This window comes from Ricinus communis, chromosome 7 (assembly GCF_019578655.1).
Source record: "Ricinus communis isolate WT05 ecotype wild-type chromosome 7, ASM1957865v1, whole genome shotgun sequence".
NCBI classification, from domain to species: Eukaryota; Viridiplantae; Streptophyta; class Magnoliopsida; order Malpighiales; family Euphorbiaceae; genus Ricinus; species Ricinus communis.
In genome coordinates, this window is record NC_063262.1 from 26,133,675 (window position 1) to 26,157,513 (window position 23,839).

General features: G+C 31.6%; 5 protein-coding genes across 7 annotated transcripts; all 5 read right to left on the reverse strand.

Moving 5' to 3' along the window:
- Nucleotides 1-2: 2 nt before the first annotated feature.
- LOC8288316 (uncharacterized protein At4g08330, chloroplastic) lies at nt 3-2,676 on the reverse strand. 3 transcript variants are annotated; one of them, XR_007216629.1, is made up of 3 exons: nt 2,282-2,608; nt 1,298-1,420; nt 208-345 (listed from the first exon to the last, which is right to left on the reverse strand). XR_007216629.1 is itself a non-coding variant. In XM_002524534.4 (2 exons), the coding sequence occupies exons 1-2, from the start codon at nt 2,305-2,307 to the stop codon at nt 3-5; spliced, it is 369 nt and encodes a 122-aa protein (XP_002524580.1). In that variant the 5' UTR covers nt 2,308-2,594. The 3 variants fall into 3 exon arrangements, 1 of the variants encoding a protein (XP_002524580.1); XM_002524534.4 differs by lacking the exon at nt 1,298-1,420 and having other exon boundaries at nt 3-345; nt 2,282-2,594; XR_007216628.1 differs by lacking the exon at nt 208-345 and having other exon boundaries at nt 1,063-1,420; nt 2,282-2,676.
- Nucleotides 2,677-5,725: 3,049 nt separating this feature from the next.
- LOC8288317 (ribonuclease 2-like) lies at nt 5,726-12,048 on the reverse strand. Its single transcript, XM_015722629.3, has 9 exons — nt 11,830-12,048; nt 11,650-11,678; nt 11,166-11,239; nt 10,676-10,777; nt 10,555-10,558; nt 9,571-9,662; nt 8,072-8,233; nt 7,545-7,641; nt 5,726-6,089 (listed from the first exon to the last, which is right to left on the reverse strand). The coding sequence occupies exons 1-9, from the start codon at nt 12,009-12,011 to the stop codon at nt 6,058-6,060; spliced, it is 774 nt and encodes a 257-aa protein (XP_015578115.2). The 5' UTR covers nt 12,012-12,048; the 3' UTR covers nt 5,726-6,057.
- A 416-nt stretch (nt 12,049-12,464) lies between these two features.
- Nucleotides 12,465-13,478, reverse strand: LOC8288318 (transcription elongation factor TFIIS). The gene has a single exon (XM_002524536.2). The coding sequence runs from the start codon at nt 13,476-13,478 to the stop codon at nt 12,465-12,467; it is 1,014 nt and encodes a 337-aa protein (XP_002524582.2).
- Nucleotides 13,479-15,490: 2,012 nt separating this feature from the next.
- Nucleotides 15,491-20,208, reverse strand: LOC8288319 (glucose-1-phosphate adenylyltransferase small subunit 2, chloroplastic). Its single transcript, XM_002524537.4, has 9 exons — nt 19,697-20,208; nt 19,049-19,345; nt 18,345-18,614; nt 18,043-18,222; nt 17,443-17,546; nt 17,205-17,316; nt 16,587-16,685; nt 16,311-16,430; nt 15,491-15,913 (listed from the first exon to the last, which is right to left on the reverse strand). The coding sequence occupies exons 1-9, from the start codon at nt 19,961-19,963 to the stop codon at nt 15,797-15,799; spliced, it is 1,566 nt and encodes a 521-aa protein (XP_002524583.2). The 5' UTR covers nt 19,964-20,208; the 3' UTR covers nt 15,491-15,796.
- Nucleotides 20,209-22,716: 2,508 nt separating this feature from the next.
- Nucleotides 22,717-23,462, reverse strand: LOC8288320 (non-specific lipid-transfer protein A-like). Its single transcript, XM_002524538.3, has 2 exons — nt 23,020-23,462; nt 22,717-22,932 (listed from the first exon to the last, which is right to left on the reverse strand). The coding sequence occupies exons 1-2, from the start codon at nt 23,445-23,447 to the stop codon at nt 22,908-22,910; spliced, it is 453 nt and encodes a 150-aa protein (XP_002524584.2). The 5' UTR covers nt 23,448-23,462; the 3' UTR covers nt 22,717-22,907.
- Between the last annotated feature and the right edge of the window lie 377 nt (nt 23,463-23,839).

Consider the following 23,839-nt stretch of genomic DNA (forward strand, 5'->3'; position numbering starts at 1 on the left):
TGTTAGCACTCTTCGGAAGGTTGTAAAGCTCGAATCTTTATAGTAAACTTCTTATAAGCTGAGTTAGATGAGCTTGGAGAGTCAAAACCACACAGAGCAGGAGAATCTCCATAACCATAGCCTATATGAACCCCACATTTGCGACAGAGGAGCTTAGTTTTTGAACGATAGCGGCCCCAGTACAAAGGAATACAGTTTACCTCGTCAACCTGAGTGAATCGACTAAGGTCAACAGACAGGAAGGAGATATAACCTTTCTTTATGGATTTACGATATTCAGAATCTATGCTGGAAGTGATGCGATTGGAAGACGATAAATTCAACGGGTATCCACAAGACCCACAACTGCATAGGAGAACAGAAACATTTATCACTAACAAACAGCAAGAAGCAAGCCATAGTGCGCAACAGGAAGAGAAATAAAACAACATATGCACTTGACAAACACCACAAGCAGTGTGAAACTAAACACCAATATTGATGATGGTTATATGGATATAGCAGAAAAGAACAATATCTCACTAACATGTTTCGACTCGTAAGTAATTTGATCAAAGTATCCCGATTCTTCAGGGTCAATCAAGATTTATCCAAGAAAAGCAGAACTAATACCCAAAAAAGGGCAACTTTGTAACAAATAAAGTTTTTAATAGGTGAAAAACTGAAAGGATTGCATAGAATTGACACAAAATATACTCCGGTATAAAGTTTGTGATTGTTGGCAGACTGGAAAAATCAGTTGGCACAAGAGGGATAAAGGGGCCACTGCAATTAACCTGAAGGTAGTTACTAAAGAAAAGTCTATAACAAGAAAAATGAAACTACCAAACATGGGAGATAAGGAGACTGCACAGTATTACTTTTCTCCTAGGCACTGCAGAAATGAGTTACTTGCCAGTGTTGGATATCTCAAATGTTAAGGTGTCCTAAAAACCTCAGCTTTGACTTCTTACAAGTTGGAAACGTTTTAACTAGAATTCAAGGATGGAGGAGCTTGGACCAGAATTGTGGTAGAAAATCTATTGCACACTGAAGAATCCAAGACTCAACTTTGAAAAACTGTCAGCCAACTATTATCAATGCATTAGAAATTCAAATTACAAAAACTGGGAAAGTAATTCACAACAAATTATAGAACTGTCAAAATACAAAAGTAACATCGACAAACAACTCAGTTGATTCATTATTCATCACTTAATCAGTCAGTCAAAGTAACATGAAAGTCTGCAATTTTAGAACATGATGCCAAAACTAGCAAACTAATTGATGGTCACTCATCAAGAAACATCATCATCACTTCTGCTTTGTCTTAAACCAAGTTAGCTAACTCTGATGCAGTCTGATGATAATATACACATTGTGGACTTAGGGGTGGCTACTTGTTCTGGATCTTCCCTTGAGAAGAATAATCGACTGCTGTCTGAGAATAGGAAAACAGAGTATTTATTGTATACAGTAGCATATATTACAGAAATTTCTGGAAAAGACTGTAGATAATCCAACAAAGAAAAAACTACTAAATATTAGAATTACTCGTATAACCATATTAGTAGATGATGTTGACAGTAGCTTGATTTGTACAGAATGCTTTTATTATAGAATCTTTTATCTATAGATCTCATTAAGAACAGACAAGAGGTCCATATTTTTCTCACGGTGAATCTAAAAGACAAGGTTCTTCATTATTCAATAGAATTCATCATAACAGAACTGCAAAATATATTGGAGGCCCTGTTTCATTCTATTGAAAAGACCACATTAAGAAAATTAGCAACACAATGGCCAAGGCAGTTGATAAGAAAACTCGTAAATCCACAATCCAAATCATCAAAAACAGAAGATGGAGTTGAACCATACATTAACAAAACATACCTTTACAAGATAACCTTTTCAAACAACATGATCTTCTATTCATTTATTTAAATGACTAATCATCAAGGTCAGCTGTTAAAAAACATGGAGACAGAAACAAACTATTTCCTTATTCCAATTGCAGGATCTGTTTAATGATAAAATCTTCTGCTTTCCCCTTATATTAATTTCACAAATAAATTCTCACTGAACCCATATTACAAATCAATGTCCTCAAAATGCCAACAATTCCAGCAAGCAGCTTCAAACCCTTTTGACCTCAAAAAGAAACCAAAACATTGACACAGCCCGAGAAGGCAGAAAAGAAAAAAGAAGAAAGAAAAGCAAGCATCATCAAAAGAACTCAAATTACAAAAAAACATAAACAAAACCCAGAAACAAAAAAGATAAGATGAACAGAATCACTCACCTGTAAGAGACGTCAGCTTGGGACATCCTCAGTTAGATTATCAGATTAAGGTTTTCTCTTGGATCCCATTTGACTTTTTATTTTTTAACTTTTTTTAAATGATTTTCCTTTTGCAAGTGAAAGCAAAGTGTTGGATTGTTAGTTTTAAGTTAGGTGAAGGGGAATGATTATTGGCCAATGAGATTTAAAAGATGTTGATTTTATGGGTTTTTAATTGAGATTGAAAGCCTCGATTTCTTGCTTGTCTTTTTCAACTTTGCAATCGCAGTTCTTATACAATGCTCGACTTTTACAGGTGCTTTTTGCCTTTCAAGGCTTCATTTCCAAATAAATTATATATTTTATACTTATTTTTAAATTTATTATATATTTTTTATTTTTAAATTTTAATAATATTAATTTTTATTTGTACGTTACACACTATTTTTATTATTATTTTAATTATAAAATTAAATTTATAAATATAATCTAATATTAATTTATAATATTTTAAAAAATAATAGTAAAATTAATTATTTTTAAATATTTTAATTTTTTAAAAATTTTATTACTATAATAATATAAAAATTATTTTTAAAAATTATTTGTTGATTTAAATATTATATAGATTAATATTATTAATATAACTGATATTATTATATTTTTAAATTAGAAAGTATTATATAATTAAAAATTAATTTATTACAGAATATAATATTTAAAATAATTATTTTTTATAATTAAAATAATTATTTAATTAAAAAATTAATTTATTAGTTAATATAATATTAAAATATAATTAATATATTATTTTTAGAATAATTATTATCTAATTAAAAAATTAATTTATTAATTAATGTAATGTTAAAATATAATTAATATGCTATTTTTAGAATAATCATTAACTAATTAGAAAACTAATCATTATCTAATTAGAAAATCAATTTATTATTAATATTATTATTTTTTAGAATTATAATAGATATTAACTTAAAAATATAATTTATTAATAAATAAATTAATAAAAATTTAAAATTATACATAAATTTAAATTTTACGTATAAAAAGAAAGTACACATATTAAAAAAATAATTTTATGTGTCAAAAATTAAATATATATATTAAAAAATATTTAAATATCAAAAATTAATATATAGATATTTCTTACATTAATTTTTTACTTTAGTATTTAATGAAATTATTAGTCATAATTTATTAATGTAGCTGCAATTCCAATAATAATAATAAAATAAATTAGTATTATAATTATTATTTTATTTCATAACAAAAATGACATATTTTAATTAAATAAATTAAATAAAATAGATGATTTAATATTATATATTTTTTCTAATATTTTATTTTTTGAGAAGAAAATCTTATAATTTAATTTCTTATCTCCCTTTATTTTTTTCTTCTTGTCTTTTGTTATTTTTTGAATCAGAAAAAAGATATAATAAGAAATTTTTTTGTCTGAAGTGTCTAAAAATGAATTAATAATTATAATGCTAATTCAATTTCTTTTTTCTATCATTAAATTGTACTTTTGGAAATAAGTACAATGTATAGAATTTATTTAGTATTAGAAGTTTCTTTAATTGTCTAATTAGTACGTAAGATATTATATCTATGCTTACCCAACACTTATATTTACTCAAGTGACAGTAACAAAAATTGAAAATGCTGAATTGATATTCCATTCCCACCCAATAATTTCTTACCAGTGATTATATAATCACTATATGGCATTTGAGGGTTCAATTAATCAAAGCGTAGAATTTATCTCATACACACCAGTGCTGTTACTGTTTCCAGCAAAGAACAATGCTTAACTGCTCGCCCAAGGGTCTTGAGTAAAACTGGAAAATATGCATCTAAGCAGGATTTGATAGAGAGTTATCACGGGATTGGATTGCATCTCTATTTGGTAAGACAGTACCTTAAAGATTATGACAGAAAGAGACTATTAAAATAGTCATATATAATTGTTTCTGTACCTGTATTAAGGAAGCAATATCTTCTCCGAATGCTAAGTTCGTCACCAGTATTCCTGAAGCTTTACCTAAGTAGACAGGTTTTTGTACATCATCTGAACTATTCCTCGTTGGTTCTAATTCTTGCTTTGTTGTAGTTTGGTGCATGAAAACTACTGTTCTTAGTCTAGGTAACATGTATAGGAATAATGGTGCACTTGCAGATCGTCTAATCATCATTATGTGTTTGCAGGTGGATTTGCCTGAACACCTTGCAAAGTTTTGCTTTTCGACATGGATGAAGTGGTTGCTGACTGAAAGTGGCATAGTTCACGCAGTCTGTGGTAGGATATCTAATAACATCTGTAGTTTGCTATCTTGTTAGAGCGCAAATGTGATTCCAAAGTCTTTTGTTTCTCCCTCCCCAGGATTTTGGTCATTTTGCAAAGTTGTTAAAGTTGCGGAGGAAGTATCAGATTCTGTGGGAGGATGTATATTTCCATTAGTTTCTTTTTCAATCAAATTCTTTCTCATAGGGTCAATACTTCAAGTAGGAAGCAGAACTCTTTCTGGACATATATGAGTAGTATCTTCTCTCAACTGAGTAACTTGGGATCCCCTGATGATGTTGGTACGTTGCTGGAGATTTAAGGGTTTAGATTTTATTGGAAGAACATACATCAGCAATCATCTATTCCGTAAGGTTTGTCCCTCGTGCTTTTGCGGCTATATTTTAGCCTTCTAAGTTCTGAATACTGAATCTACATATTTCTTTTTGGGTTCTGTGCAGGGTGTAAAAGTATAGGACTGCCTATTAATCAGTACATAATAGGACAAGCAGCATTTGCACAGAAAAAAATTGCAGATTCAAAAACCGTGGATCAGATTTTGCAGAAGTGGAGAAGAGGCCCCTTTATTTTTTTAGCATCCATGTAATGCCCTTCTTTTGTGCGGGCTACAAGCTTATTGGGTTCATTGTGCAGATTACATACGAATTGCATCCTTCAGCTTTCGGTGAATGCCAATTATATCTGTAACGTATAATTTCTTAGCCCGATAGAGCCACTTACAGTCTGCTTCTACTATCCTGATGTGCATAGGATTGAATTCAATTGTTTCATAACAAGAGTCAACTTTTGAGTCCCAATTTTGATACTAAATTTCATGAGTCCAAAAATGGTTGTGACATTGCAAGAGGTTTCCGTGCCCATAATTTTCTGCAGGTCAGCGACTGCTATCATATGTTTTTCTTTTTGTGACGCCTGTGGAAATTTCCCTCGTCTTGCCTATTTCAATGGTGTTGCGACTACAACAGCTTTTAGGTGTTCCTAAAAGCTAAAAATACCTGATTGGTTGGAACCACTACCACTTATTGCCAAGTAGCTAAAAATAACTGTCATGATACATCATGTTTACTCTTCTATAAAGCTCTGGACTTCACTCAATTTACCTATTTACTATATAATATAATATGCCTTTCACACCAAAGAGGTAGTCAGCAGATATGAGCATGCATTCTCATATAAACAGAAAGTAATTATTTTACAATGCTTGGTTCCTCCACAACTTTGCAAGAATTTGGTGAGGTTGGAGGCAGGATACTGTTCCAACCTAAGTTTCTGATAATTTATATCCAGCTTTACTGCCATTCATCCATTATTTATAATTTACAATTATGTAAATGACGATACATGAGTTGCTGGCGCCTCATAGAGTGGCATCTCATTCTCTGAATAATCTTATAGCATCTGTCAACTATCAAGGCTGATTGGCAGCGTACAATATGCATGTGCCAAAATTTTAGGGAGCACCAGTATCAGGTATCTAAAATGAAGCAGCTTCAGCACCATCAAGGCCTACAATAAACAAACAAACATACACGTGAGTGGAGCTGAACCTCAGGCAGCATCCTTCCAAGTTATCATGTGTTGTGTATGGGTAGATTACAGATAATGCACTAATATATATGGTGGATAAACAAGTTTAAGCAGTAATTGCCGTCTATCTAGCTGGAGCAGACTTGAAACAGTTTATCCTGCTGAAATCAACTCCCTAACTACTGTTTTGGATGCAGATCTCATTATCAACAGAGCAAACAAATGTTAAATATAAATTAAAAATCTAATCCAACCAAGTAAAAACTCAATTCCTACGCCTACTTCAATGCCTTAACAATTAACAGTAAAAATGCATTACAGTTCTTAAATTATACCTTAGCTTCTATGGGCTTGAAATGATGTGCATTTTATCATACGATGCACATGAGAATTCCCCTATTAAATACGAGGTGGGGTATATAGCCCAACTAACCAATTCATGAGTTTTAATGTTTCCATTTATTCTGTATTGGATAGCCCTCAAAATTAAAATAAAAAAGACTCGTAAACAAACGGCTTCAGTTTACACAGAACTGGATCCAGAATGTGGTCTCTTTGTCCTGCATTCCACCAAGTCTTTTAGACAAAGCCTGTCAGATATTGACAAACATGACAATAGCAAATACAGAGAAATGGACAAAAATGGAGGTTGTTTGCAAAATATCACAAAGGCCTTTTCATGGAAGTGCAACAGTAGATCGTGGACTGGCAACAACCAAGTACCATGGAAACTACACAAGAGAAGCCTCAAGGACAGAACAGACAATATTCCGGACTCCTTAGCCTACCACTCTCCAAGAAATCTAGAAAAAGCAATATTCGAGAAAAGTAAGGAAGACAATCCTGCTGCAATAAATATAAAAAACAAAAGCCTAAGCCTCACATAAGTGTCTAGAGCAGTTACTTTGGAGACGAAAAGGCTCAAATTCTATGAAAAAAGAAGATAAATTGATTGCTTGAATCTTCAGAACATGAAGAATGTTCTGAAAAGGACAAACCCATCATTAGCCATCAATGAGAAATGCCAGTCTCGGGGTGCTTATTCATATGATACCAGCAAAGAACTATAGGAAAGAGTCATTCCTGAAACTTCAGCACCGAAGGAAAATAGTGATCATGAATATATGGTGCATACGCATTGACATAAGAATATATGCCAAAGGTCAACAAAAATGAAAATATTTCTACTCCGTGCTCCAAATTATTGTTAAAGTTCATCCGAGTATTTGCATTTGGAATGGGAAGTCTTAAGATAGAACTATTTTGACAATTGCAAAATAAACTATTGCGAGAACTCTAGGAATTAGTTACAGGCATATGTTCCAAAGATATGACCCATAATAAGTACTGTAAAGAGAAAATTGACTGTTATCATCATGTATCTGTACTCAAGAGTCAAGACATAATAATAATGCGACAAAATTAGAGACTTACCTGATGAAACATATGCCGGTAGGCTAACAAACTTTGGACATGAGCTTTTAGAAGAAAAATTGTCTTGAATGATCGATCCAACAGCACAGTTCCGAGGCTGTAAAGATAACAGTAAAAAGAAAAAAGTTCTACGTGAAAAGGAAAACAGTTGGAAACACATATTGTTCCAAAAGCAAGGTAGTTAGTTATACAGGCACTTGAGTACATGATCATTCCAGATTAGGGTTTGGACTATAACACCAATATCAGATTATTCTTATCCAACGATCCATCGACAATTGCCAGAAGTATAGAACAAAACAAAGTAGATATTCAGAAAACTTTGGGATCAGATTATTGAGCCCCTCTGCATCATGATATCAGACATTAAGCACAATAAAAACTGCAGATTTTTAACATCATTAAACCATTGTCATAACTTTTAGCTGGCCTTCTGGCACTATAGACAATTCGTGATTTATATTCGTCTGTAGCCGGTTAAAATGCAAGATTGAACAGTAAATCTAGGAAGCTTGAAAGAGCCTAACCTTGAAATCCTTGTAGAAGCATAAATAGAGTTCTTCTACAGCACCTCTTGAGCAAGACAGTGATGGGGTAGCATGGAAAGCATTCTCAATGGCGGAGATAATGCCTCCAAGAGGATACTTTTCGGTATTCGAAGGAACATATCCCGCTTCATTCAGTACTTTCTAGTATGAGATGAGCATAAAAAGCATCGGTCAATTGGATAAGTCAATGAATTCTCAACAGAAGCAAGTCTGTATTCAGGTTGGTTTTATCAGCACTTTGTGTGTCGCTCAGTTTCGTTTAGGCAAAATTGACCATAAAATTAACAGATGGAATGAAATACAGATAATTTTGAATTACAAAAGCAGAAAGTTACTAATAAATTAACCATCAATCTCAACAACATTAGCAATTGCAGTAGAATCAAAAAACACAATTTTATACTTGAGTTTACTACACAGAGATTAGAGATTAGATTTTAAAGAAACAACAAAATCTCAGTTTAATTTTTGTATGAAACAAAAACAGAGGAAGTTAATAGAAAATACCAAATTCACATTTAATAATAAGGTTAGATAAGAACCTAGTAGATTCATGGGAACCAATTTTGAAACATCACTTTACAGAAAATTTTGGGACATGACCAATTTTCTGTCACTGAGTTACAATGTGTCAGTATAAAGAGAAACATGAAACGTTGAAATGATTATGAAAGAGAACTTAAGGAAGAAAAATAAATGGTTGTTTCTATTGTTTGTTGGTTTCTGTGAGGATGAAGAGAAGGAGAATGTATAAAGAAATGGTGACATCAACAATGTGTATGCGATAGAAAGAGAGAGAATTAACCATTAACACTTTGCAAAATGAACAAGGGTTTGAGGGTGTTATATTCAATTAACTGTATTATAAACATTCAGAAGAAAAGAGAAGTCGCTTCCTAATCAGATTTAAATGGAGTTTATAAAATGAAAACCTTTGCAACCAAAGATTCATGGATTTTCACTTTCTTGAACTGTAGGTAGTTCAAGAATTACAGGCTCAGATTGAAGAGGTACCTTGAGCTTGTAGGTCTAACTAGGAATTTACAGGATAACATAAAATAGTCCATGCAACTTAAACAAATATGCTACAGACTCTAGTCAGGGTTGACCATCTAGGATACAATTTCAACAACAACGCAAAATGTATAGGCAAATTGACAACAGATTGGAAATTTCTGCAAAGAAGAAAACCTAGGAAGTCTAGACTCTGATGGGATTTTTCAAGTTGAGGAAACAGTATGTTTATGGTAAAGAAATAGAAAAGATCCTGAACTTGCAAATAGTGATACTATGACATAGACACACACATTTAATCTTCTCAGAGGCCTTCCACCATAAGTTGTACTTTCCTTGTTCTTCTTTGTTTTCCACAAAAAATGATGTTTCAAGATTCTTACTTATGTTACAAGTGAACATAGATTACTGTAAATACATTAAAAGCCATAGTGAGAGTGCAAAATTGGCTTCCCACAACTCACCGTGACATTGTACTTAAAGTACACATTGAGGGTTGTCAAAAAGTAACTGTATTCATCATGAACAACTGGAAAGGAGCAAGTCCCATGCTTCTCTGCAAATACAATGCCAGAAAAGAAAACAGAGAGCAATGTTACAAAAAAAATAATAACAAATGTATAATTTGAGTTTCAAATAAAAAACTCATGTTACCGCAGTTTCTTGACGAAGAGCCATAGATATAGAGCAAAGGTTCCACTAGTTAAAGGTAAAAAAGTCACTGGAAAAATCAGTGCACATGCAAAGGTCATTAATTATTCTAGTTGAAACATCATCTTAAACATATTTGCATTATCATGATTAGAGTATCATATTAAACATTTTTCTCAGTTTTTACTCTTCTCATAAGAACATTGAAGATCAATCACATATTTCGTAACAGATTTGCAGATCATGATTAGAATAACATAATTCACATATTTCATAACAATATCGAAGATCAATAACGAATTTTTTAAGTGAACACAGGTTAAGCACAACAACTTTTTCTCACCACAAAATGGCAGCCAAATGGCATCCCCCTTTTTGCAGGAAAACAATCTGATAATTAATGATCATGTGCAATCTGATCATTAACCATCATGTATAGAGTACGCTCTTCCAGCAAGACATATGTACTTAATATTTTCTTTTCATCTGCCAATTCCTCCAATTTCTTTTTCCCAACATAGTCAGAGACTCGGAGTTAATTAAGAAACTTTAAAGCAGATACAGTTTGCTAATCATTTATTTCAACAAATTAGTAGGAAAGTGGGGATGCTAGCATTGCAAACTGCCCTTTGGCGTCTGCAATCTCAACTTCTTCAGATGTGATATATGCATAACATAATAAAATTGTGCATCCTTACAATATGGATCCCATTCAATTTATGTCCAAAATAAAATCTAGACCTTGAACCCTACAAGCCAATTATACGATGTAACAGAGCAAAAGTGGAAGAAATTACCCCACTGCCAATGCGCATTTCCCCATTCAGCCATCATCAGGCATAGAAAGCAAAACATGTTAGTATTGAATCATGGTCAACGATAATTTAACTACAAAGAGTTTCTACAGTTAATAACCACCTCATGTGCCCAAAATGATCCTTTGGTACCATGACAAGTTGATGGTGATCCACAACTTAAAGATGGCCAATGTTTCTCTAGCGCATCATGTAATGTTGCAATCTGCAGGTTATCAAATTAAATGTTCTAAGATACAATACAATCTTACTATGAAAACTAAAACTAAACAATACACAGGACAGAACTAGCTTCCAATTCACAACCAGTATATAATAAAAAATACTAGTTCAAAATATAGGACAGCAACTGGCATAAAATTAAATATACTATGTTGTATACGTGATTTCTGCTGTGACTTGGAAATGTACATAAAACGGATCATGATCTGGCAATATTTTTATTGCTTGCTAGAACTATGTCTCAGTCCCATCATCCATAATCAGATAAATATTTCAGCAAGCTATTCTGTTATATGTAAAACTCCATTAAATTGCTGCAGACCCATATGGATATTGTGTGTGCAAAAAATTGATCCATAATGAAAGCATACCTCTTTTTCATCGAAACTGGATCGCCTACAACAGGCAGGCCAGGTTCCATCATTATAGTCAGGCCACAGCCCATCTGCAGAACAATGTGTAGTTAAAAGATGCAGAATCCTTTTGATGCAACTTATGCTTACCATACAGCTACGCAACAAGAAAGAATAAAACCCAAAGCCCCATATTCCATCTTCAAGAAGAAAGTTCCAGAAACCAGTAAAGGGATACTAGAAGCCAGAATCTGAGGAATATAGGGCTTGTTTGGAAAGTATAAATATTCAAAAATTTGATTCAACTAGATAATAAATTCTCATGTTTGCAGAGGTCATACTAGCAAGAATTCAATTCTTTCAACTTAAGAGAACACACAAGGCATTTTGAAAGAATGAAATCATGCCATAATAGACATGATTTTGGACATATTTTATTCCAACCAGATAATAATTTGATGATATCCCCAAAAAAAAACATATCTGAGAAAATTATACTTACGGATTGTAAATTCAGCTGGAGCATTCGAACTGTAAATAAATAAATAAAGAATGGGGATATTAGTAATACCAGTGATAAAATCAAAACAGGAATACTGCAAACATGAAAAAACACCCCAAAATTAAAAAAACTTGAAAGAGCAATACGCAAAATAGGAAAAGAGAATGTTGGGAGAAGTACCCTCGGCAGCAAGCATTAGAAGAGCAGCAATGGCGAGTACGTTGACAGAAAGTGCCAGGCCATTGAAGAGCCAATTTGAAATAGTCAAACTCTCTCTGTCCTGATCGTGCCTCTATCAGCCAAAACGATGCCGTTATGAGGAGGATGAAAGTTAGCTGAAGCTGGACAGAGAGAGAAGCCATTGATTGAATTTAGCTCACGCGATGTTAATGTCGATGATATACCATTTGGTTTGGGGCTTGGAAAAGGGCATAACGGTCATTGGGGGTGGCAGGATAAAAAAACTTAAAACTAAACTGGACCCACAAAGAATATGCCTTTTCCTCAGAAATTATACTCTGCATGCATTAAACTGATCACTTAAATGTTTTGGAATATTTGCATTATGAAAAGCAGGAACAGGTGATACTGAGTTCCTGACATTGACGACAATGTCCAAGCTTTGGCTTTAAAGTTAAAAGCTTCTGAAGCAGCTTTTGAAGACAATATTAACAAATAGCATCAACATCATTCAAAACTACTCGGGAAATTTTTAAAATGGCATCCATTCAATATTGTTTATACTAATCTCAGAGTACTTGAACAAAGTTAGTATAATTCATAAAATACATTTAAAGAATAGATACTGCTCCTTCCTAACAAAACTTCCAGTGATTATCGCAAATTGTGCAGGTAACATAAGTTGTCATAGGCTCATCAGCGCTCCTGGTTTGCATTTGATAGTAGGTGGTCCTTTTTTCTCCGCATTTCCCGCATTTAAACTGATCCGTTGTGCCTTCCTGCTCGCGTCCGACAATGCATTTCCATAAAGATTTTGCTTGGATCCCTTGATTCTTACGCTGCATCTCATCGCTCGCCATCTGTCCTGCATCCATCTCTGCTACTTCCTCTGCCTTGATTTCTCCAACAAGTATCTTCCTCCGAAAATCAGGGTTCTTGGGATCTTTAATGTTAAACAAGAGGGAACGATACTTGGTGCGACTTCTAGTATTAGAAACTCCCCATTTGACAAAAAGTGCAGACTCAAGAGAAGCCGCAATCTGAATTGGATCGCACGTCTTCAGCGTATCATGCTTAGCTTCGTTAAACACCATGGAAAGAGCTTGAGAAATTTGTTCCCGGATACTGTCCCTCAACGAGTTGCTGCTCTTAGGTATAGAAGCCGCTTTGGAGTGTGGGTGAGGGGTCAGTATCTTTGGCGTTTGAGTACGTGAAACCTTCTTGAAACTCTTGTTCTGAACTTTAAGAGCCTTGACAGTCCTTGGATTTGCGTTGATATCAATTTTGGCTTCCTTAGACACCGTGGCCACAACTTGTGAAGTTTGATCCTTTGAAGGTGCTGTTGTACGCGTGCATGGCTGCTTTTGAATCGACGAAACATAATCTTCGTATCTATGAAGTTGCTTCAGAAGTTTCTTACACCAAGCTGCAATAACACGAGCAGACAGATCCACGATTTTCACATTAGGATGCTTCGTGAGAGCTTTGAAACCCCTGAAAACATCGACAGACGGAATGGAAGCAAGAACATCGAAAGTGATTGGAAAACACCTGAGCCGAGACAAGGCATTCAGGCATTTAGATTCGAGAGCGGCACTCCTAGAAGATTTCCATGCAACTGTGTACAAATCAACAAGCTGCTCTTCCATTATGATCAAGAAAGAATCCTTCTGCTGGTGGTAATAAGAAACAAGGGAACCACTAACTGTCTTACTTGCTGTGATTGTGAATGAAAGAAAGTGGCGTAAAGCCTAGATTAATTGTTGTTTGCAAGAAGTGAATGAGCAGCTGGATGTATATATATAAGGCTTCAAAAAATCCAGAAGCAATTAGGACTTCCAAGGAATTAGGAAAGCAACTGTAAGATAAGATGCGTGGCTTAACAAAAAAGGCTTACGCTTTCTAATAGAATTAGACCACTTAAATTACAGCTTTTTAATGGATAAACATATGTTAGAATTAGACCACTTAAATTACAGCTCATCACCTGGGCGTGTGTTGTGCTTTTGGAATAACTCAGTTCTGACATCCGACTGTTGTCTTCTATAGTAAATACAAGTTATCCAATCTCTATTTAAATAAATTAATTATATTAAAAATATCAGTAAATAAATAAATAAAAATTCTTAAGTTCGAAATTGTAATTTTCACTTGGAATAAGAATTTTTCTCCTTCTAATTTTATTTTTTGCCTCTGTTTATTGTAAATAAAAATTTTACTTAGATAATTACAACTAATACCTACAAAAAATATATAATAATATAAAAATAATTATAATAAAAAGAAAAATATATAAATAAATTATAAAAATTTAGCTAAAGCTTTTTTCTCTTTAGCATACTTCTTCACATTATTGAATGCTATAAAATTAAAAAAGGTAATTTCTCACGCTATACTTGTTGTATCTCACCAATTATATACGTTTGTTTTGTCTGAAGAGAATTTATAAATGTATCTTTAAATAAAATAGTTTGCACTTTAAAACCTCGGTAAATGTATTTGTTAAAAAATTATCAAACCTATTTTTATAAAAAAATAAAATATGAGCATATAAAATAATTATTTTTGTATTTGTTAAGATAATTCTTTTTTATTTTTTTTTCTATATGTACTCTATTATTGTATAATTCTATAAAATCTCTTCGAAATAGCGTTATTTTAATGCTCCATTCTTTTTGTTGAAGTGTATCACTAGACATATCTTTAATTTCTTATAATTTATCACAATTTCTTTAAAGTTAAATCATAGCCTGTTACAGTATACGTGTGAAAATTAATATTTCTATTTTAAACGTTAGAGACTGTGTTAGACTACACAAACACTTCTCTCCTTTTACTATGTCTCATCTTTTTATTCTTTTACTATATTATTACAAATAATTTTTTATTTTGTATTTTCAATTTCTTTTATTGCAATACTAAATTTATACTTTAGTAATATGATAGTGTTTTCATAATAAAATATCATATATTAAAATGAAATTATATATATATATATATATATAAATAGGAGACTTTATTAGTAATTTAATTTTTCTATAAGAATATTATTTAATCATATTTTAGTATATATTTATATTTTAGATTATATTACGTTTTACTCTACAAAAATATTATTTTAGTTATTTTTTATCATTACATAATAGTATTATGATTTTTTAAATTTAATAATATAAAATAATAATAAAATATTAAAATTAATAATTCTATATTCATAATTATAAAATACCATTATAGGATATGAACACAAATTTATTAGTAAAAACCATAAATTTCAATCATAAAACTATAGGCTTACAACATTTTCATATAGTATAAACTATAAATTCATTACATGTATACTTGAGATTTATATAAGATAGCTTAAAATTTCATAAAAAAAATATATATGCATAAGTTAAAAATAAAAATAAAAATTATAATTTATAAACTATAGATTCATAAATATTCATAACTTATAGTTTAAAAATGCATAATTTAAAAAACATTTAATTTGCCGTCTGCTATTCACATAAGATATCCAGCTTAAGTTTAAGATTCCCAATTCCTTTGATGAAGCATGGCTTTCGTGCTATGCATTTCTCTTCTCCAGCTCCTGCCTCTTTTGTTTGCAAGATTGAGAAGCACAAGCTTATGAAAAATGAATAAATCTTGACACAAGTTCTACAAGCTTCTCTATGTATTTATTGGTATTTTATTTTCTGTCAATTATTGGACACTCTAAGAACGAAGATTAAGACAATTATGGTGGATAGTTTTAAATCAAGCAGAAAAAGACCTCTATAGAAAAATTTCAGGGGTTCTCTCGTACTCTGCTCCTCAAGATTTTACAACCAGGACATACACATCATGCATTGAAAGAACAGAGCCTAAAATAAACTGAAAGCATATCTGCTATCACATCCCAAGATGCAAGAGTAGAGCACTTCTAAGAAGCTTTGGCATGCCCATGCTAAAGAAAAACTGTCTAGATTACAGTTCCGCTGGGAATCAAGGCATCCTTGATTACTGTGACAATCCCACTCTTAATGAAATATCCATCAGTTTCCCTGGCGGCTTCTTGTACGTTATCGCTATTAATGATCTGCCAAATAATAACAAAGAAAAGTTTAATACTCTACCACAGAAGTACTTTAACATACACATATCAAATCAAGTCAACAATGCATGTTCAATGCACAATGACCGCATGCAGCAAGTTCATGGTAACTACAATGCTGAAGACGAGTTTCACAACAATTGAAAAGACAATCAAAAAATTACTAATCACTGAAAAGCTAAATTGAATTGACGAAACAGAATTGCAGATTTTCTATATATATATATATATATTGGCTAAACTTCTACGAGGGAGATGGGTTGTCGTGATATCAAGAATTCTTTTTATTTAAAAAAAAAAAAAGCAACTGATGTTTTAGATTTCAACAGACAATTAATTTATTTAGCAGATCTTTAATTAGGCTAATGTTTACATCTATTACCTTCACATTGTCCCCAATACGAGCATTCTTGTCAATAATAGCTCTCTTGATATGAGAATTCCTGCCAATACCAATTGGAACACTACCCTTTGCAGCCAAAAACCTCCTGTCAGCATCAGTCTGGAGAAAGACATTTGGAAAACAGACCATTAATACCAATACAGATGGAATAAAAAGAAAATCATCATTTCTGCCAGCCAATTCAATCCTAAACAGTTGATTAGCATATAATGAAAAGACAATAGACAGTAAGATGTAAATTCTTAGGGGCTTTACCTCATAATAATCTGCTCCCATTAATAATGTGTCCTCTATGATGGCACCTTCTGATATGCAAGACCGAAGCCCAACCACTGAGTGGTGAATTTTACAGTTCTGCAAAGAACAGAGAGGGAGAGAGATTATTCTCTAACACTAAGCATGGCAACAAAGAGGGGAGAGGAGGAGAATGTATTTTAAAGGGAAGGGAAAGGAAGAGAAAATTTTTACCCTATAGTGTTTAGTTACATAAAAATAATTATTAAAGGGAAGGAAAAGAAAGGGAATTAATTAATTTTTAATACAATAACAAAGATAAAAATGATAATTTTGGGGTGTAATCAATTTCAACTTTGACAATGGGAATGGTTCTCTTCCCTGCTAAAAAATTTTAATAATCAAATACGATTAAAACTAATTCTCTATCTATTCCCTTCCATTCCCCTTAAATTACTCTTCATCCATGCATAGTGTAAGAGTTAACTTTTATGGGTATTCAGATTAGTCTAATGAATAGGAAATGAGCAACACTATAGCATCAAACAAATAAACCAAGGGACTAGAATATGACAAATGAATTATCTTTCGCTAGAAAGACTTCGAGGCATTTGCCAAACTTTCTAGCCAGGAGCTTACCTTTATAACACATCCCTCCCCAATAACACTATCTGTAACATCAGCATCTAGCATCTTGGATGGAGGCAAATAGCGAGGTTGAGTATAAATTGGAGATGAACGGTCATAGAAGCTGCAGAAAAAATTCCAAAGTTCCTAATTATGTAAAGGTAAATCACACATAATGAAAGGCCTAGACTGCAAATGGTAATGTATTGCAAATCTTTGTAAATCACACCGAGTAGAACCAGAAAACTACCTGAAATCTGGTATGGGCTTCTTAGTAATCCCGAGATTGGCATTGTAAAATGCCTCAATCGTACCAATATCCTCCCAATAGCCATCATACAAGTAAGCTTGCACCTGTAAAATTTATTTTTATTAGGATTCATAATGTCTGGAATTTTAAATATATTACATACATTAAGAATACGCATTGATGTTGAAACCTCCAGCAAAACAAAATGAATTAATTGTCACGCCAAACTTCCAACCTGATGTATATGATTAGTCAAAAGGGTCCTATTTAGAACATAAGATTTTACTGAAGATGCTAATATGTAAACAATATAAGTAGATCAGAGTTATGATATCTTATTACAGCTTTAAAGTAAATGATTAAGGACTATACTACTCATGAGCATGTCCTGCTCAGGCATTCTTTGCCAGTTTAAGCAAGCTATAATTTATAAAGCCCCCAATTACTGCAAATTATTGCTCAAACAAAGATAAATCATGGTTTTCCTGGGTCAAACACAATGTTTATGTGTATGCCTATATGCTTGCAAGACAATAGGCCATCCTTGATATTAACTCACAAGTGAACATTTACAAATATGACTGCAAGAAGGATACTCACCCTCAACCCAATGGAAGTAGCACCGGGAATAACTTCACTTCCAAAATCATTGGCTCCAGGGAACTTATCCCTTAGAAGATCTAACATTACATTTTTGCTGACCACATATATTCCCATGCTAGCAATGTAAGGCATCTCTTTTGCTCTCTCATCATCAAGACCCAAAATTGTAGTATCAACCTAAAAGAAAGTAACGAGGAACAAAAGATAGAAAAATTACCTCCCTCTTATCGGTATCAAAAAATCAAGCATAAAATGCATATTACAGAAATGATGGATGTAATCTTTGCTAAAGGACCTACCTTCATAGCTTTCAATTGCTCCCCTTTTGGCTTCTCAGAAAATTCAATGATGCGTCCTTCTTCATCAATTTTCATCAGCCCAAAGGCAGTTGCACGTTTTTCATCCATTGGCAATGCAGCTACAGTGATATCTGCATCTGTTTCTCTATGTGCTTGGATAAACCTTTCATAATCCATACGGTACAAATGATCCCCCGCAAGAATGAGGAACTCCAAAACATTATGCTCCTCAAATAACCACAAGTACTGTCTAACTGCATCGGCTGTGCCCTGAGAATCAGTCAGTGAAATTCCATGAGAGAGACCTAGAGGCAACAAACTTGAGAAATGAAAGGACGTCCATATTAATAGGTACAGATTTCAATAGTTCGACAGGCAGGTCAAACAGAGAAAAGAAAAAGGCCTGAGATATTACTTTGTGCAGATATGATATATATATATATATATATATTGTTTTTGGTTAAACTTGAGTCATTCATGAATTTGGATGATAACATATATAAGTATGAATTTAAAACAGCTACTACAATGCTGTAATTTCAAAATGCACTCATTAAATTAAGTTTTAACTATGTTTTGCATTGCACAAATTGAACATAAAATTAAAAATACAACAATAAGAAAAACTCTAAAAATATGTACATCATCTGAATTCCCTATCTAAATGCAACCACCCCTGAAAGAAAGCCTGAACGAATGATTACCTGGAACCAATTAGGGTTCTCTGGACTCTGCTGAGCAGCAAGAACTTCAACGAAACCTTCATTTTTATAGCCACCCATGTTGCTGGCATATGCTCGAGAAAGGTGGCGATTGAGAGAAGCAGAATTGAATTGCGTAAGAACATAGATCTTGGATATATTGCTGTTCAAACAATTACTAACAGGAATATCAATCAGCCTGTAGTTTGCTCCTAAAGGAACAGCAGGCTTTGCCCTCTTCTTGGTAAGTGGGTAAAGTCGGGTCCCAGCACCACCTCCAAGTATAATTCCCAATACACTCTGTTAGGGACCATAGAAAGCAAAAGGTTAAAATCAACATTAGGAAATTCCAGCAGCATTGTTTATTAAATAAAATAGCTAACCATTAATATTAAACAATAGTTTCTAAAACCTTCTCTTTCCAATAATTTATTTGACTAAAACAGCCACAAATAAACAATGTCTATAGATTTAAACTGTCACAAACCAATGCAATAGTATTGAATAGAAAACACATTAATTAAATGAGACCCATACATCACATACAGAATTTATGTTCCTAAAATAGATCATATTGAAAAGAAAGAAAAAAAGAGAATTTTAAAAACTGCAGGCGTCTTGAGCTGAAAACAGGAGAGGAAAAAGACTCACTCTGCTAGCGTCAGGGTCAAGACAAGTCTGGGAGTTTCTGGAATCAGACACGGCCTTAGGAGAAACAATCATCGGAGTTCTCCCATTGTAATTGTAATGACCAGAAAAAGAAGACGATTTTGAACAATAAATCTTGTCCCCAGAAACATTAACAGAGGACGAAAATGAAAGATTTCCAAGCCTCCGGCTGCAATTCGACGAATTGGAAAAAGAAGAAGAAGACGCGGACGGCACCTTTAGAACACCGATCGCCGCCATACTAGCCATCTTTACACAGATTCAAGAGAAAAGAAAAAAAACAAAAAAAAAAAACCAGTACGGAATGTAAAATTTTGTATCAGTCTGCTGTTACTCGAAAAATCCTTATAATAGTAATCTGTGGAGTGGAGTGGAGTGAGGATCTGATATTTGATGAGTTCTTGGGATCCGTTTTGCCCATTCCTTTTGCATCAATTTACGGGTTTGTTTGCCGTGATTTGGCGGGACTGTGAGAGAGTGACCGCATCAGTATCAGGGGTGCATCCGTAAATCAATTGTTTTCTTCTAAAAGAAAAATAAAATATAATCATTAAATAAGAGAGAAAAGAAATAAAATAAAATAATGATAAATTGGTGGCTGTCATTCGTGCAAAAGGAGCAACGGTCACATGGTATTCAGTGTGAGTGTGAGTGTTAGTGCTGTGCTGTTGAATTAGCACTGCAGGAATTTTTAGCACCGTCCATTTTTTCTTTTTTTAATTATTAATTTGGGGTTTATAATTGAGAAGATTTTATAGAAATGGAAATATAATAGATTGGGATGTTGAACACGTGAGTCTTATCTTCAGGAGAGAAATAATTGCAATGGTATATTCCATTTTGCTCAGCCCTTTGTATTCATAAGATAAGATCAGTCTCCTTTTATTTATAAATAAATTTTTTATTTTTATAAAAAATATATATTTATTTTTAATACATAAAATTTAGATTTATATATAATTCTATAAATTATAATTTTATTAATTAATAAGTTATAATACTAATAAAATTAGTATATTAATAATAAATTAATTTTCTAACTAAATAATAATTAGTCTTCCGATTAGATAATATGATGATTTTAAAATATATTAATTATATATTAATATTATATTAACTAATAAATTAATTTTTAATTAGATAATGATTTTAATTTTAAAAATAATATTTTAAATTTAAATTAAATGATTAGTTAATAAATTAATAAAAATTATAAAATTACATATAAATTTATATTTTATTTATCGGAAATAAATATATTTATCAAAATATAAATACATATGTTAAAGAATATATATATATACATATATAAAGGTTATATATACATATATAAATATACATATCAAAATTTTATAAGTATATTAATATCTTAATAATTTAATTATTCTTTTTAAAATATATAAATTTATTGTCTGGTTGTGAATGATTTTGGACTAAATTATAAAAGGAATTAGTTTGATGAATTTAAGGTAAGTTACTTTAGATGAAAAAAGAATATATATATCTATCTTTAACTTTTGCTCTAGTTACGTTTTGTATAGGCTCAGTTGATTTTTAAATAAAGTAGGTTTGATTTAATATATAAATTGATTTATATATTATTATATTAAAATTTTATTAAATTTTAATAACATGTACTATTATTTATGGTGTTAGTTTAATGATTAAATTAATAATTTAATATTATAATTTAATTTTTAAATTTATTATTAAATATTAAATTCGTGTATAAATTAATTTTATTTTTAAATTAAAATAAAATTTTATTTTTAATATAAGTTAGTTTTAGTATATGATAAAATTAATAATTTTTAATTATTTATTTTACATAGAATTTAAAATAAATTTATATAATAATTTTAATAATTTATTCTAAAATACTAGTGTTTTTAATGCATTTTTAGAATTAAATTGTATGTAAAAGTAAAAAATTAAAATAAGTGAGAAATATTAATTAATTATTATTTTTAAATATTATATTATATTAAAATCAGAAACTTTTATTTTATTTTGTTTAAGTAAAAGTGATTATAAAAAATTTAATACTAATAATAAATAAATAAATTTTAATTTTATAATTACCATAAAAAAATAAATAAACTTATTAAAACCTAAAATTGTATTATACCAAACTCCATAAGTAGTAATTAGTACTTTTAAATATAACTGAAAAAACCCATAAGTTTTACCCCTTTTCTAAGATTATGTCATGTGGCAGAATCATCAATGGCTCTTGTTTATCTAACTTCTATGTGGACTGTAAATTATCTCTTTACTTTCTTAAAGAAAAGACTTTGACTTCTTTTTATAAAAGAAGAAAAAAGAAAAAACAGGGAGGGATCAAACTTTTAGAGATTAATTAATAGAAGAAAATTGAACTTATTTTCTAAAAGCTTCCTTTCAAACAATAGAGTTCCATATTTAGTTAATGTAATTTTTTGAAATTAGTAGAATTATATTTTTAAGAGTTTTTATATTTATATATGAGTGTAAAAGATATAATTTTTTGATATTTTTTATAGTCATATAATGGATTCTACTATTCATTTTTAGTATGTATATCAAAAACTATCATTTATTCCTTTTTATTTTCTCTTTTTCTTTTTTTTTTATAGATTTTTAACTTAATGCTTTTGTTAAAAAAAAACTTTATTTTATATATTTTATTTTTCAAATCAGAAATAAAAACTTTATTTTATATATTTTCCAAAACTTTGATTTGATTTTCCTATAGTTTCTCCTAACTTTTAATTTGACCCTTTATTTTATTTAAAATTCTAATTTTATCCATTTAATTTCCTGAAAGTTTTCAGTTTGACCTTCAGAAAGTATCAGTTCCTCTTATATTTCATCCTGTCTCCATTACTGGTTCCTACTGCTTGCTAGGAGCTTGGCCAGTTCATATCTTTCAAACTATAATAAACTGCACATGTGCTTCCATTAATTTGGTTATAGAAAGAAAAAAAAGAGAAAGAAAAGAAGTTCAATTATGTTACTCAAACTGAGCAAAAGATGGATTATATTAGAATTATTGGAAATGCTGAATAGAAACACACATATGATTTGATTCGAACCCTTAAACATACATGCATAAATATATGAAAGAAGGCTCTCTGCAGCATTTTGGATCACAATAGAGCTAAATTAATATGCTTCCCCCTTAAAATTTATAATATAGCTACCAAATGCAGAATCACCAGGCAATATCTTCTGTCACCCTGCACATCACAAAGAAGAACAATATAAGTAGTGAAGAAAGTTCATAAACACAAATAAGAAAATAATAAAAATTTAGTGTATATTACTTGCTGCAGTCAATAGTCGGGTCAATAGGCACAGGAACTTGGACATGGCACAAGTCAGGAAGCTGCTTAGCTTTGTCAGGCTTAACACCTAAAGCAGGACCAGCCTTCTTGAAACAATCGCAAAGCTCCCTTCGGATCTCTTTGGTTGAAGCCTCCTGGTTCACGTTTTGCACCGCCAAACAGCAAGGAGCAACGGGCGATGCTTGAGCCCCGATCAGGAATGGAAGGCACGGGTTCATTGCTGCTACTGCTTCCGTGCATGAAATTCCATGCACACTCATCGCATTGCTCATCATAAGCAACACCAAAAGCATTGCCCACATACCCATTAATATCATCACCTTCTTCTCCATCTGTTTTCTCTCTGGTCGAAGTTCAGTCACTAAAGCTAACTCTCTATACTTTGAACTTTGTTGTTTGGTGCACATTGCTATGCTGCTCTATTTATAAGGTCAGTTTTGTTCAAATATAAAATACTTAAACTATATATTACTTATTAATAATTTAAATAGGTCTTTATACAGTGTTTAGAATGTAATTTGAGAAGGGAAATCATTGGATAAGGTAGAATCACATGCTATGTCAGTTTATATGTATTGTGAACCCCACATAGTTGAGCATATTTACTTATGTAGGTGAAAAAACATGTGCTCTCCTTTGTCTTATTTGATAATGTATTTGTAATTTGAGATTTACATTCCATTTTTAAACCCTAGCTAATTAATTAGTTCATTACTTTGTCTAAGGAATTTCTAACTTATTTTGGTAATGTGTGAGTTGTCTCTATCCCTCAATTATATCTACTAATTATCCTTCTCAG